This window comes from Melozone crissalis, unplaced genomic scaffold (genome assembly GCF_028551555.1).
Source record: "Melozone crissalis strain CALT ecotype California unplaced genomic scaffold, PUWL_Pcris_2 ptg000013l_1, whole genome shotgun sequence".
In the NCBI taxonomy this organism is placed as follows: domain Eukaryota; kingdom Metazoa; phylum Chordata; class Aves; order Passeriformes; family Passerellidae; genus Melozone; species Melozone crissalis.
The window spans coordinates 60089579-60104574 of record NW_026535791.1 but is presented as its reverse complement, the minus strand read 5'-3'; the positions used below and the strand labels follow the sequence as shown (position 1 = coordinate 60104574).

Here is a 14996-nt window from a genome sequence, read left to right as displayed (position 1 = left end):
CAAGGCCTTCCTGCTACCCAAACCTGGCCATGCAAATCCATGGCAAATACATGCCCATATGGCAGGATGGATACCAATGGGATGTCACAGAAAACCCTAACACTTGAGACAACAGTGAGTTAAACTCCCTGAACACTCAGGAGTTTGTGATCTCTTGGAGTCAATGCAGTTCCTTTCCTGTTACTCTCTGTATTTTCCTTCTAACTACTCAGTGAGGGGGAGTAAGCATTCTTGGTTCTTGAGTGAGTGGCAAAATTAATAGCATGGCTCAAGTAAAATAATTGTGCTATTATTTTGGCAGGCATAATTCCCTCCTTGAAAGTGCAGAGATTTGTACTCAACATTACTTTTTTGGGAGCAAACCTACCTTTAATTCAAGTGTAGCATCTCTATCACAAAGTGACAGTTGCACCAGAATAACTTTACCAGTCCAGTTTACAAAACCTGCTTATATTATGATCAAAAGTTTAACAGCATTAAAAAAATATTTGGAAAATATTTTCAGAAAAAAACCACTCTACATTTGGCCTGGCTTGCCTAGAGCCTAAAAATGGCTTCCGTGGGCCTCACACTTTCAGCCTCTCAGCAAAGACATGGCTTTCTGCTTAATTCCTTTAACTATTTCACCTGAAGAACCGGTCCCTTTCTCAACTTATTTGCAATTATTTTCTGGGACTTTTTTTTCATGTTGTTAAATTTGTGGCTTGTTTTGTGATTTTAAAATGTTGTGATTGAATACAAAAGTTTCAATGGTGGCATGCATTATATGCTGGAAAATGAGCTGTTTGGAGTTTTGAGGGTTTTTTGAGTCTGCTTGGCTGTAATTTTTCACTTAAAATTTCCCAAAATCAGACAATTAAAATATCCTAGCTTCTAATTCTGAAATTAACCAACTTATCATTTAGTCTTGATAAGCTATGAAGTTATAATACTATTAAATTAGTAATTAAATAAGTGATAGTTTATAGAGATATATATATATATATATATATATATGTGTATGCGTATGCAGGTAGGGTTGCCACATACATTGCTTTACATACACCTAAGCCATTTATTAATTATCTTTAAAAAGCAGTAGTTGGTGTATGATAAGGCAGTAATTTTCAAAATTTTTAGCTTTTGGTATCAAGAGACCAGCATCCTGAACAGAAGGTCAGAAGAAGCAAGGGTGATATTTTCAGCCATTCTTGTTAGCAGAAGTAGATGGACTGGTTTTTTACATAATAAAGGTAGGAAAGACTTTCCAAGGCCACACCGTCTATATGAAAGGATTTTATAATTTATTATATGTAAATATTGTACAGAAGAGCTAGAAGACAGGAGCATTTAATTGCATAGATTTCACTATGCAAAAGGAGACAAGAAATCTAAGTCAAATAGATGATATGTTGGCTGGATAACAGTACAATGTTTGAGGATAAGATTAATACAGTATTTCCCATGTGTAAATAATTTTTTTCTGAAAATTTCATTGCTTTTTCATTACATAACTGCAGCTCTTTGCACCTCAAGATACATTACCCTTTCAAATTGGATGGGCTTTATTCATTGCAGGAATTGCTAATTTGCTGTTGAAGATTTAAGAATAGACTTTATAGACAAGCAGCTTTTGTGTTGCACTGAACTTACTGTTTATTTTAATAAAACTCAGACAAACCTGTGCTAGCATATTGGTAGCTTGGATTGCAGTTTTTCTGTTTTTTCTTGGGAAGTAAAGATAAAAGTCCAACAGGTATTTTTATTGTTACAATGGGGATAAATTAACTTAGGGTTTGTAAGGAAGGAATATGACTTGATCTTTATCTAGAAATAGTTTAAAATTCTAAATCCTTGCTCAGATCAGCGACAGGATGTACTGATACAGGTTTTTTATTTGTAGTTTTAGTAACTGCATACCCTTCTTTTTTAACTTCCTGTGATCAATCTGTTTCTCCTGTCTAGTTTACTAATACATTCAAAAATGTGCCATCTTCATATCCATTCTTTTCATGATCTCAGCCTTCTCCCATTGTTCAAGGTGACTATAAATGGCTATGGCATTTCTACATGCTTGGAGTATGTAAAAAAGGACGGCTATGATTTTGCTGTACATGTTCAGTGCTGAGATATCCCCAACTCAGAGGTAGTTGATCACGGCAGGTGAACCATGTTGACCTCTGCCTCAGTGCTCCCATCTAGTTACTCCCAAATACAAAGTTCACCTTCCTTTTAAACAGCAAAGAATTGTCATAGCTGGAAGAGGATACAGGTGCTTCTCCCAGCTGTTGAAACCTTCACAGCGTCTGATTTCTGGGGTCTTGCTCAGGGGCTGAAAACTCTGAACTTGCTGGTTTTGGGCTCTGAAGGGCCATTTCTTGTGTCCTCAGCCACTTCAGCACCTTGTTTGTATTTACACATTTTATGTGGCATGTTAAGTTTTTCTAGAATCTTATGTTATGGATTTTACTTCTAGAATTTTAAGTCCTACAAAGTCTGTTACAAAACATTTCAAAGTTTCAGGGTTTGGCTGGTTAGGCTTTTGATGGTAGCATGCAGCAGATGGCTTTGTAGCTTCTCTGGATTAAACATCTCCATAAAGTCCTTCCATTGTCTACATTTCTGTATTTCTGTGATTGTGGGGAGCTCTGAATCATATCTTTCCTAGCACAGGGTGAGCTTAGACGATGCAAATACGTCTCTGAAGCCAAAAATTTGGGAACAGAACATCAGCTGGTAACTGTCAGACCCTACTAGGTGCATTACATTAAAAGGAAAAATTGAACAGTTTTGTTCTATTGTCACTTAACAGACCTGGACCCTTATTCATCAGCTTTTTTAATATTTGTAACTTTTCCACACAAATTTCCTTGAATGTAACACTTGCAAATCTTGTGTTAAACAGTGCACTAAAACTTGTTACACACCAGCACTACTCTAGGTGTTTTTTCTGGCAGCAGAAGATTCTGTGTATACACAAGTATATTTCCGCTTTTATTTATTTTATAAACTCTTATTGTCTTTATTTTAGGCTTCAAGTGGCAATTATTATTTTATTCCATACATTGTCACACCTTGTGCTGACTACTTTTGCTGTGAAAGTGATGCCCAACGAAGAGCCTCTGAGTACATGCAGCCCAGCTGGGACAATATCCTGGGGCCATTTTGTGTCCCACTGGTGGACAAGTTTCTCAGCCTTCTCAAGGATGTCCATGTTACATCATGGTAATGTTACAACACATACAGTTCCAGAACCTTTGATAGTCTCTTTTTTATATTATGAAAAAAGAAGGTACAGAATTTCTAGTTGCATTGATTATAAATTCTTTTATTTTTCACTGTACTTAATGTAATGTCAAAAGAAGGTGCCAGTTTTGCTGCTTTTTGTATTCCTGGCCTGCAGTTGTTGCAGTTAACTAACCATGTTGTGCTAGAATTTGATTTATGGTTACTTTCCAGAAAGCAAAGGCAGTCCATGGGTAAGATAAAGAGCTTAAGTTTTACAGGGTATAAGGCCACAATAGGAACTAAGCTCATAGATTTCAAAGCCAAAAACTGGCCTTTTCTGTCATCAGATAAAATATGTACGTGGTAGCAATGGGCATTCAGTTGTAATTCTCATTATTTGTTTTTGTTTATAAATATTAACCTTCTGGTACCACTTAATAAACATGATACTGCTTAGCCATTTCTACAAGGGACTGTTGGAGTTTTGAGAATTGGGGCTGGAAAAGGAGATCTATCTTTCTCAGTTGCTCACCCTGTATTCTGCAGCTATTTCTGTTTTGTATGGACTTCTGGAAAACCTTCACAGAGACTGAGTTTCTGGTTTTTAATTTTCCTAATGTCTGAAGCATGAGGTAGCACTGAGGGCCCTCAGATTTGTTTCCCCATTGCCATCCCACCCAAGTGAAAGGCTTGTCTAAAAAACTACTATTATTTTGTGGTCCCATCCTTGCAATCCCATGGATGACTCTCCTGTGACATTCTCCCCTGAAAGGGAAGGGAGCACCCAAGATTCCTAGATGCTCATGGTTTAAAGGAATGACAAAAATCAGAAGATCTGCAAAAGTTTGCAAAGTTTTATTAGTAAATTACACACTTGGCATGGAAATTGGTGTTTTAGTCCTTGACCTCCTAGTGTAAGGCACTGCAGAGGGTTTTGCATGAAGGGCATAGGGTGAAAGGGAAGAGAGAAAGAGAGAAATAAATTAGAGAGGCAGAGAGGAGGAAAGAAAGAAAGAGACATCACCCATCCTGGCTCCAGTGTCAGTCCTGCTGGGGTTTTCATGATCCTGGGGTGCAAATGCAAGGCAAGCACCCTGAAATTCTTGGGGAATTTTTCTTTTTTTCTACGTAAGTTTTCCCCACACTGGAGATCAGTTTCTAACTGTGTAGGCAAATTAGCTATGTGCAGTCTGTTCTTGTAGATCTTTCTGGAAATGGGTTTGAAGCCTTTGGGGGTTATTGGGTGGTCCTGATCCCACCTTGCAGTCCACGCCCGCTCTCGGCCTTTTTTCTGTGCTTGCACAGAAATGTATGAGCCTGTGCTTGCCAGTAGAGCTTACTGTGACCTTGTTGCTTTGATTATAGTGTGTATGAGACAGAGAACTTAATTTTCTTTGCTTATGCTAAACAAGGTTTAATACTTTAAAAGGCTCATTTGTAAACAAGAAGGGACTTGTATGCACTGGAGTATCTGTCAGGTGGGACATGCTAAGTTCCAAACTAGAGAGTCCATGGCCTGCTCCAGGATAAATTTACCCCTAAGTAGCTGGTTGAGGCCATTCATACTTGTCATGCTGGCAATATATATATTATTTTTCCATTTACAAAATGCTGATGTTGGATTGTGCACTGATATTAGTGTAAATAAGAGGCACTTACTGGAGGCTTTTACAGAGATCCTGCCTACATTATGTATTATGTTCATCAAAGAGATTGCAACTTTAAATCAACTTTTGTTGGCTTGTTTTTGTTTTAGTATCTGTGTTGGAAAGTCTCCTTCCAACTTTCATGATAAAATTATTTACCTCCTCTTTACATCACACTGGTGTTTCTTCTCTGTATCACTTCATTATCTCAGATGCAGTCTTTATAATACAAAGTGCCACATCTGTCAGGGTCAGTAATGGGGCAAAGAAACGCTCCAGTTTTCCTGTGTTGGCAGAATTGCCTCAGGATCCTGGTTATAAGCCTATTGATACATAGCCCTACAGTCTGAGGTGAGGCAAGGTGGAATATTTGTAAATAGTTACTGAAAAATATGGAAGCATTTGATGTGGACCTCACTCTGCGAAATTATACTTTTTATTAGAAATTATACTTTTTATTAGAAGCATAGCCATGTTTCATAAGAAATGTCTAACAGTCTTCTTCCCCTATGTCTAACTTCTATTTCTTAGTGCCTATTATAAAGAAACACTGCTAAATGACATCAGAAAAGCTAGGGAGAAGTACCAAGGAGATGAACTGGCTAAGGAGCTGGCCAGGATTAAGCTGCGTATGGATAATACTGAAGTGCTGACTTCTGACATTGTCATAAACCTGCTTCTTTCCTACAGAGACATTCAGGTAAGTGCTTCAAGACTAAGGTGGATTATTTTACTGTGCAGTTTTGGCTCTTGTTTGTTCTCCTGAGCTGCTTTGTTTGTTAAGCAGTGATTCAAAGCTGACACTAAATGGGAGCAGTTGTTACATTGTGTAAGTTTGGATTGCCTTTTGGGCAGTTTAAAGGGATAGAGATTCATACTTATTTTGCCTGTGAGCAAGAGACTCAGATTAGGTGACTTCCCAAGGTCTCTCCCTTTGCTTTTAGTAATTTTTAACTTCCCTAAAAAAGCAAAAAACCCTATTGAATAAAGATGGTTGCCTTGCTCTCCTCTGCCCTACCTTTCCTCCCTCCCCCCATAAAATTAAATATATTTAGAAATTAAGAAAATACATTTGTTATGACCATTGCATTGGCTAGAGATGCCCAAATTGAAACTATAATTCAATGAAACATTAATTTGCTTTTAAAATCTAACTGCACCCTTTTTGCTTGTTTTAGTTTTTTTTTTTTAAATAAATTCTGCTTTTGCTAAAGCAGCTGTTTTTCCAAATTGACAGTTTGTGTGTTTGACATCAATTTTCAAATATAATTTCAACCATTCTATAGATATTTTTTTCTTATCGGGAACTAAGTTGGCTATTTCTTTTGTGTAAATGGGTTGTGAGAGCAATGGATAACCACATCATCCTTCATTACCAAACCTTCCATTCTGAAATGCATATTTTCCTTACAGCACTTTATCCAACTTCATTTGGATTGGCTCTGGTGATCATGAAGGATCTCCCTTGAGAAATGTGCTCGTATCAAATCATGTTTTGAACAAAAAGATTCAGTAACACAATGCCCTTTGAAATGTCAGTAAACTGGCCTCTTCAGCACTGTAGATGTGGGTTACACCAAGAAACCCAAGTGAGTGCACAAGTGACTGATGTATATCAGAACAGCTGTGGTTGAGTACATGGTGACCTGGTGAGGTGTCATTCACCAGAAGTTCTTAATAAGACCTGAAAAAGCTGGGAGAGCAATTGATCACAGTGGCTGCAGGGATTCAGTAGTTTTGGCATCGTGGTGAGGGAGAGACAAGCACTGCCATGGATAGACAAAAATCCCTGTGTGTTCCTACACAGCCTTCCTGGCTGTTTCTCTTAGGAGCAGTCCCCTGAGAAGCTGTGATACTATACATGTGATCATGATAAGTTTTAGCTTAGTGATGCTTTCCTCCTTCCAGTTTATTCTACTACAATCCTTTTTATTGTTTTTCAATTTCCTACCAGGACTATGATGCTATGGTGAAGCTGGTAGAAACACTGGAAATGCTTCCTACCTGTGACCTGGCTGATCAACACAACATCAAGTTCCATTATGCTTTTGCATTGAATCGGTGAGGGTGATGGATTGAAGTTGTTGTATTTTAGTGCTGTTCCACAGGGGCTTTTATGTAAATTTATAGTGCAGATAGTATCAAATTCTCTTCCCTTTCTGCACACATCCATCACAGTCATCTCTCCTTAATGCCATACTTACTGTGCACCAGGACAGTGTAACTTTTGAAATTGTTGTTTTCCAACAACCATTGTTTTGTCAACAGCTAGGAGAGAGTGGATCTATTCCAAAGGCCACTTGACTAACTGCAGGAGACTCCAGTGATACCAGGGGGTTCTTGGTCAGTCTGAGATTGTTTAGTCTGAGTCACTGATTATTCTGAATGTCTTCAGAATAGTGTGAGAGAGTTATGAGTGATTTATTAAAGTAATAGGTAAAAAGCCCTGCTTGATCCATGAATACACATTCGTGATAGAGTTTCCTTGGAAGGCTGGATGGTCATCAGGACCTGCAGGCATATCATTACTTCAGGAAACACTGAAATATTATTGAACTCTTATAGTTAGGTACAGACTTTTGTAGTACCTATGTATAATAATTACTCCTTTTCTAAAGAATTTACATTAAGATTGCCAGAGAAAATAGATCTTATGCAAATGAAATCACATGTAATAATAAAAGTAACTGGCTAGATGCAATCCACATAATATTAAAGATTGTGACTTAGCTAGCTAAAGCTAAACTAAATTAGCTAGCTGATTGTGAATTAACTTACTAAAAACCAGCATTGGACAACATCAGCATGGCATAAATCAAAGAGATTAAGAACTTAATAATAGATCTGGAAATGCAGTTCCTATGGCATTTTCTGGAAAATGATAATAAATATGGTCCTATCTGACAGTTTAATTAGACATAAGAGAAAACACTAAACTGTTGCTCATAAAATTACTGCATATGGATTTGGCCCTATTTTTCAGAACTTCTAAAAATTTTTTCAGGAATTTGACTCAGAATGTTTAAATTTGCCAGTGAGAATAATGCTAGAATCATGCCTTGTCCTTAGGTAATGTCTTAATATAATCAGTTTGTAAAACTTTTTCATTTATATGTGCATAACAAAATTGGCAAGCTCCTTTAATGTGTTGGTCTTCAAATTCTTTATATTTTGAGCAGCATGTGCAATCCCTGCCATTAAATCTTCTGTTTTGACAATGCCAGTAGCACCCTGGTAAGACAAGATAAAATTAATTGCTCATGAACTTGCTTTGCCTGTCAACAGCTTTCATTAAAATGATTATTAGCCCCATCCAGCATGACGCTCCTTGTTTTCTTTTGGGAACTATTTAAACATTGCTATAGAAAAGGTTTTTCAGAAATAAATGACTGGTTTTTCATTGGTAAGAACACAGAATTTAGCTTCTACAGATATTTTTACCTTCTTCAAACAAAATAATGGACAAAACTCAAAAGCTGAGAGTTAAACATTTTCTGAGCAAGTCCAGTTAGTTCAAAATGACCCCTAAAATGTTGCATTTAGCATCTTATTTGCATGAAAATTTTGAATCCCTAGTTTTGTCTACTTAAAAACCAAATTATTTTTAGTTATTTCTATCAGAAGCTCTCTTTAAAATAACTATATTTTCAGTTCATATTCTATTAATTTCAACATGCAGAACAGTATTAATGTTGCTAAGTACAGCTGATTGAGCCCACCAGGAAAACAATACATCATATGCAGAACAGAATTAGCAGCAGAAGAATATCTGACCCTGCAGAATGTTAATGTGTGCTTAATTTCATAAAAGAGTGTGATAGAACTGTTATCCATAGAGAGTAATTAATTTATTTCCTCCTGGGCTCTGTAACTGAGTTCTCCTGGCCATTAGTGTCACTTGCATGGTCAAGTCAGAGTTACTCTGGTGCTGCACAGAGCCAGCTCCATGGCAGGAGGGGCTGCAGGGCTGGTTCTGGGCACCCCAGGGCTCTGCTGCTTCAGCAGCTGGACACAAGCCCAGCTGAAGCACAGCTGTGTGTTGGTCCAGGTTAACAAGTGCTCAGGCAAGGGACAGCAATGTTTCACTTTAGGTTCTGTGCCATTCCAGCCTAGCTGCATGTCCTCTGCCTCAGAGCCAGCCTGGGTCTGACTTGTCTTGGATCATGAGCAAAGCAAGCCTGGGCCTTACTGATGGGAACTGAGCAGACAAGTACTAAGGCACTCACTGTCATATGAAGGGCAGGCAGACACTTCCATGCTGATTTCTGGAGCCCTGATTCATGTGACAGGTGTTTAAGCACAGCCCCTCTCTTAGATTGCTGTCTTCCTCTCTGGCTGCCTGAGAGCATCCTGGATTTGTCATCTCTCATGTCTGTTATCAGAGGCTAACAATGGATATTTGCAAAGGCAGGCTTGTGCTTGTTTCCAAGCCTGGGCAATCTGAATACATCACTGTCCTAGGGTGATGGAGCAAAGGGCTGTTGCTTCTGCAGTGTCTTAAGCTGAATAATTTGGATGGGACATAGGAACAGAGCAGACAGTGCTCCCTTCTGTACAGAGGCTGGTTTATGACATTGTTCCTAGTTGCCTCCTAGCTGAGATGTAAGTCTGATTGTATCTTAATTTAGACATCTTTAGATATAAGTTCAGTCCAAATGTGCAACATGGGTATTTTCAATATTTGTATTCACAGCTGGGGTATGAAGTAAGATGCTGTGCTATTGAGGGCTGGGTGTTCCAGATGTGGATGGCTGTTTGTTTCAGTCCATGGTACACCTTGCCTGGGAGGCAAGCACTGTGTAAGGAGTGCTTAAGACCAATTAAATTTTCTAATTGGTCTTATTTACCAGAGCTGGAGTTATAATGTCCTGGAAACTTGCAAAGAGGCCCAAGGGTATGCCAAATTCTGTTCAAAACAGAGTAGACTTTAAAACCAAACCCAGCCCTGGCATGAGGCCAGAACTGTGAAAATTTTAGTCTCTTTCCAGAGCACTTCTATCTTCCTTTATATTAAAGATGAGGACAGCTGCAGTCACTATTATTTAACTCAGCATGCTGTGTTTTAACGAGCAACATATTCCAGTACCATAATAAAAGAAGGCAATTAACAAGTGAAGGGTGTAATAGGGTGCAAGTAGAAAATCACTAGTAATTGTGAATAATGCTAGTAATTGTGAATAATAGTAGCCACTGAAAATTGTTCCCATTGTTAAGCACTAGGGTATTTAAAATGTTCTGTTGTGTGATTACTCAAATTTAGTAAAAAAACATGTTGTGGGCCTCCTCCTTTTACATGCCTGGCTTTCATGAAGTACCTGGGGTGCATGTATGAGGGAAAAAAGCTAGGTTTTTTCTTTGTCATATCTGTTGGGAGGCTTGCAAACGTAGTTCTTGTCAAATCCTAATTTAGGGTCTTGTTTTCCTCATTCACTGTTTCAAATATTGAAGATTCTACAAGCAAATTACATCCTCAGTGAAATGTATCTTAACTCAAAAATTACTGACTAATTCTAACTCTAATTAAAATGAGTTCTCATATTTCTTAATAATTAAGATTTTTTAAAAATGTTTTTGCTGTCATTAAGACATGAAATGAAAAGGAAAGCAAATGTTTATTCCCTTGAGAAAATATTTTCCATTAATACAAGAGTTTGTTGTCATATGTAGTCTTCTCCATCTAGCTAGATTGAAGCAAACCAACCATACAGGGGAAGATGTGAATAAAAAGCTGAGAAAAAAAGATTACACTACCTGTTACCAACAGAGTGAGCTTATTCTTGTCCCAGTGAAACACACACGGTTCCTATTGACTTTGTTGGGCAAAGGCCTGGTTCACTGAGTGTAGTTCTGGCTCTGTAACCATGCCAGTTCTTTAAAGCTGGTAAAACCAGTCTCTGAAGCAGGAAGTTTGGTTTTTTTTGTTTAGGAATATTTAAAACTAGGTCTCCTTATAAAGACTAGAGTGTAGAGAAAGATTCACCATCAAGGGGATGGATTTGGAGAGCAAGAAAGGAGCTATGATATCAAAGAGAGAGTAAAAAAAAACACTTATTTTTTTACTGTGTGTTCCAGGTGTTATTCCAGGTGCGATGCTGTAATAGAAGTTTGTTGCCCTACACAATAATTCAGGGAGGTAAAGGAGGAGTGGACAGTTGGATAAGACAGGGAGACAGATGCAAGGGGCTTGTGTAGACCAGGGAAGTGAGACAATTGCTTCTGGGATTGAAGAAGCATGGTTCTTCAGCAGACAGATAAACCACGTGGCAGAACTGCAGCGAGCAAGCTGGCAAATTGGCAAGTGAATCAGCCAGCAGTTTCTGGAGGATTTGGTTTTGCTGTCAGACAAAACCAAACTGGCAGCAGAACACTGGCACAAATTCTGAGGAAGTGATTATAGGCCATAAAGGTACCCAGCAGGACAACTTTTGTTTAAAATAAAAGAATTCCTATGTTGCCATTTCTGTCAGAAAAACAGAAGATTGTTTGTTGAAGTTTGTTGAAGATTTCTTCATCCAGAAACGATTCTGTGTCGTTGATCATTCCCTCAATTTGCAGTTTCCTTTTTAAATGAAGTTTAAAACTGTGCACAGTACTGACAATGTGCTGGGTATTTGTAAAAGACATAATGATTTTTTGTTTTTAACTTTTACTCCTTGATCATTTCCTTTTAATTCCTAGCATTGTGCTTGGGGAGACTTGGCAGTGTTTTATTGAGCACTAGGATGTTTTCATAGTTGCCCTAGCTTTTGGAAGTAACTCACAGATCTCTTTCTTAACTGGCAGTAGTTTCTGCTGCTGTCATGTTCAGATAATGTAGATTCATTTTCTCTGTTTGGTTTGTCTGCAAGTTCTCACAAGGTAACAATTGCAGTAAGAGAACTGAAATGTGCTAACAAAGAAACCAGTAAGAAAAAAGAGTAGATTCATGATTCATTTTTCAAGACCCGTGGGGTTTTCTAGTATAGTTTCTAAATAAATTGTAGTAGTACTCTTTTTTCTTACCTCATTGACCATTAAAACTATATTTTGAAAGAATTTTCAGATTGTGAGTAGTGATTCTAAAAACTGTGCCCCCTAAACCCCAGAAAAATATGGAAAGTAGCTTATGTTTTCACTGAGTGTGTATGCAAACTTCTTTAAGGTAGGACATATCTTCTTCCAGATATGAAGAGTTTAAGAGATTGTGTGTTGAAGAGCACCATTGAAAATTGCCTATTTCAAAATTCTGTTTCATTCCTAAAGTTGACTTGTTTGTGTGATACCATGAGGGACATTTGTATTTCAGTGCAAGGTGGCCTGGAAGCACCAAGGAGCAGTAAAATGACCTGGTAGGGTCATTTTTGTAGCAGCCTACTGAGATTCTGCTCTGGCTTATAAAACTTCATATTTAGAGGATATAATTTGCAAATCTCACCTGGTGCACCAAGGTAATCCATAAAGAGAACATTTTCTGCCTTCCTTCTCATGCCTGTGCATCATCATATACAGTATTTCAGAATTCCCTGTTCAGAGAGGCTGTGGCATCTCCATCCTTAGAGGTTTAATAGATTCAGCTTTTCAGACACAGCCAGGCCTGCCATGATCTACTGCTGGGCCATGGACCTGCTGTGCGAGGGGGATTCTATTAGATGACCTCCAGCTGTCCTTTACGACATGGATTTTTGTGATTTGTTCTAATGTGGCTTTAAATGAGGGCTGGGGAACACGGGGAAGCTTACAGAGTTGAGATTGGTTTAAAAAAATAGAAGTCAGTGCTAAGCCTTAAGGGTTTAAGGTAATCACTTCTACTCTGTTGATAACACCACAAATCTGTTTCAAGGCACCTTGAAACAAATGATGAGCTGTCAGGCATGCAGACCTGACAAAGTGTGGGGTCTGAAATAAGAAATGAAAATCTGTCTTGGTCAAGCATAACAGGCTCTGCATATTATCCAACAGAATATTTTCATACTGACTTCAGAGAACCTGCTTGGAGCTTATGTGATCTTTCAGGTTTTTTGGGTGTTTTTTCTTTGTTTGCTCCCTCTTTTTTGGGATTTAAAAGCTGAGAACTTCCCAAATTTGTAAATTATTATAATTGGTGTATGGGTTATGTATCATCCAATGGGCATTAAAGTCTGCTGCAGTGAAAAACAGGGTCTAATATAAATATACCTAAACTGATTATTGTTTAATTATATCCTGTTATATGAGTGCATACTTGTCATGTGCTAAATTTTGTTGTATTTAATTATTTTTAACAATATTTTTTCTGTATGAGAGAGAGATCTTTCATTTTAAGTTCTTTAGTACAATGTTTATTTAGAGCTTGGTTCTTTGTAAAAATCTCCTAATGTTGTATTTGGTGTGTACAGGTTCGTCCTTTGATGACCAGAGATGTTAATCTGCACAATGTTCCATTTTAAGCAGTGTCCTGCTTTGTTCATTATATTTCTTCTTTAATTACACTTTTTTTCAATCAGTACCTAACACATCTTTATATAAATATTAATAAATAATCTATTTAGCAGAAGGCAGAGTTGAGTCAAGTCTGGGAAAGCAGTGATTTTTAGATTTTCTATTTCCATGCTAAAGTGGAACATTGGGTTTTAGTTGTGCATTTCTTGTGTTTTCAGGAAGAGCACAACACATGCCAACTATTGTGATCACAATATACAAGACCAGGGAACTATTGGACTTTAATATCAGGGCTTAATTTTGTTCTAAGCTCTGTTTACTCAATTTTCTGTGCTTTAGGGTTAACAACAGTGAAACTTGGGTACTCCTAGTGAAAGAAGTTTGTCCAGAAGAGGTTTGGTTAGAGCATGCTGACCTGGGCAATGGATTTACAGTTTTTACCTCTTGTTTATTTCTTGTAAAACTGAAAAAAGATACCAACTTTCTCCTCATCTGCTTATTAGAGAAGACCAATATTTATTTCAGAGCAGTTAATCTGAAGAAAAAATGCTTTGAAAATATTCAAGTACTTCTGAGAAAGTTTATTCTCTGCCAGTGACATCAAAGGCAGGATAAAGCCTTTACAACCAGCTACAAAGCTGTTTAATCTTATTAGATGTTCTCCATCACCTAACATGCACAGAAGCCTGAATTTTGCTACAGATGTGCTGTTACTGATCTTATTGCATCAGCTGGTTACCTAAGGAACGGAGCCCCTTTACAGTAAATATTAATCCTTTTGGGGCATGCAAGTAACACATTTACCAGAAACCATTATGTGCTCCTGGTATTGCTGACAAAGTAGTCATAGTCCTTGTAGGCCTGTTCATGGGTATATAGGTGGGGGTTGGAAAATTCTAAACAGTTCTTAAAAGGGGTTGGTAAATATTTTAAATCTCTCTGGTGATGAAAAAAAGTGTTGAAAAGGCTATTAAACTCTTCAGCTGTGTTTGCATTACTTTTGCAAATAGACATTGTTGTTTGTTCTAAGTGACTTTTTGCAGTGAATGTTGAGTTCTTAACTTAGAAAAACAGCAAGGTAAATGGAGGCCAAAAATCTGATTGTTTAATAATAATAAGGAATGAAAATGTTATTTAATCACCATTTTCTTATTAACACAGTTCTTAAATGTTTGTCAAAACATGCTGTATCACAGCTGTTTGTTTTCCAAATCCTTTTGTAATCTGAAGAATTTTAAATAAGAAATACAGTTCAATTTCACCTTTCTATTCTTGTTGGAGTTCAAAGGCTCCATATTGAGCTCTGTCATTCTTTCGGATAGGATTGGATTGAGCTGGCCTCTGCAATTAATTGGTATTTCCTGGTATCATTTCTGGATCCTCTGGATTCAAGATTACAAATCTTGGACATAGCTGAATGATCTGTCACACTGAATGCTGAAAATGGCCATTTTTGTTGAGTATTGTCAGGAATGAACACTAAACAGGCACTTTTTTCTCATTGCAGGATGTTCAGGGTGTGCTTGTGTACACAGGAAAGAATCAAATTAGATGGCAGATTTTTGTCAAAGAGGAGTTCTGGGTTTGCTTCAGTTCTTATGTGAGCTACACATAGAGACCAATGACAGGAGAGTGAATTTGGGTTTTGTCAGTCAGCCAACAATCATGCATGTCTAAATAAAGTCAAGTGTGTGTATGATGGATGGATTGTGGGATAGATGAGGGATACTGTTCTCCCATCTTGCA

At 37.7% G+C, this 14996-nt stretch overlaps 1 protein-coding gene across 1 annotated transcript in view; it reads left to right on the top strand.

Moving 5' to 3' along the window:
- MAP3K15 (mitogen-activated protein kinase kinase kinase 15) overlaps nucleotides 1–14996 on the top strand; it is an 80659-nt gene that overhangs the window by 34681 nt on the left and 30982 nt on the right. Inside the window, exons 4-6 of the mRNA XM_054271883.1 lie at nucleotides 3011–3204; nucleotides 5385–5553; nucleotides 6808–6914. Of these exons, the coding sequence (XP_054127858.1) occupies nucleotides 3011–3204; nucleotides 5385–5553; nucleotides 6808–6914 (470 nt within the window). The remainder of the gene's footprint in view (nucleotides 1–3010; nucleotides 3205–5384; nucleotides 5554–6807; nucleotides 6915–14996) is intronic.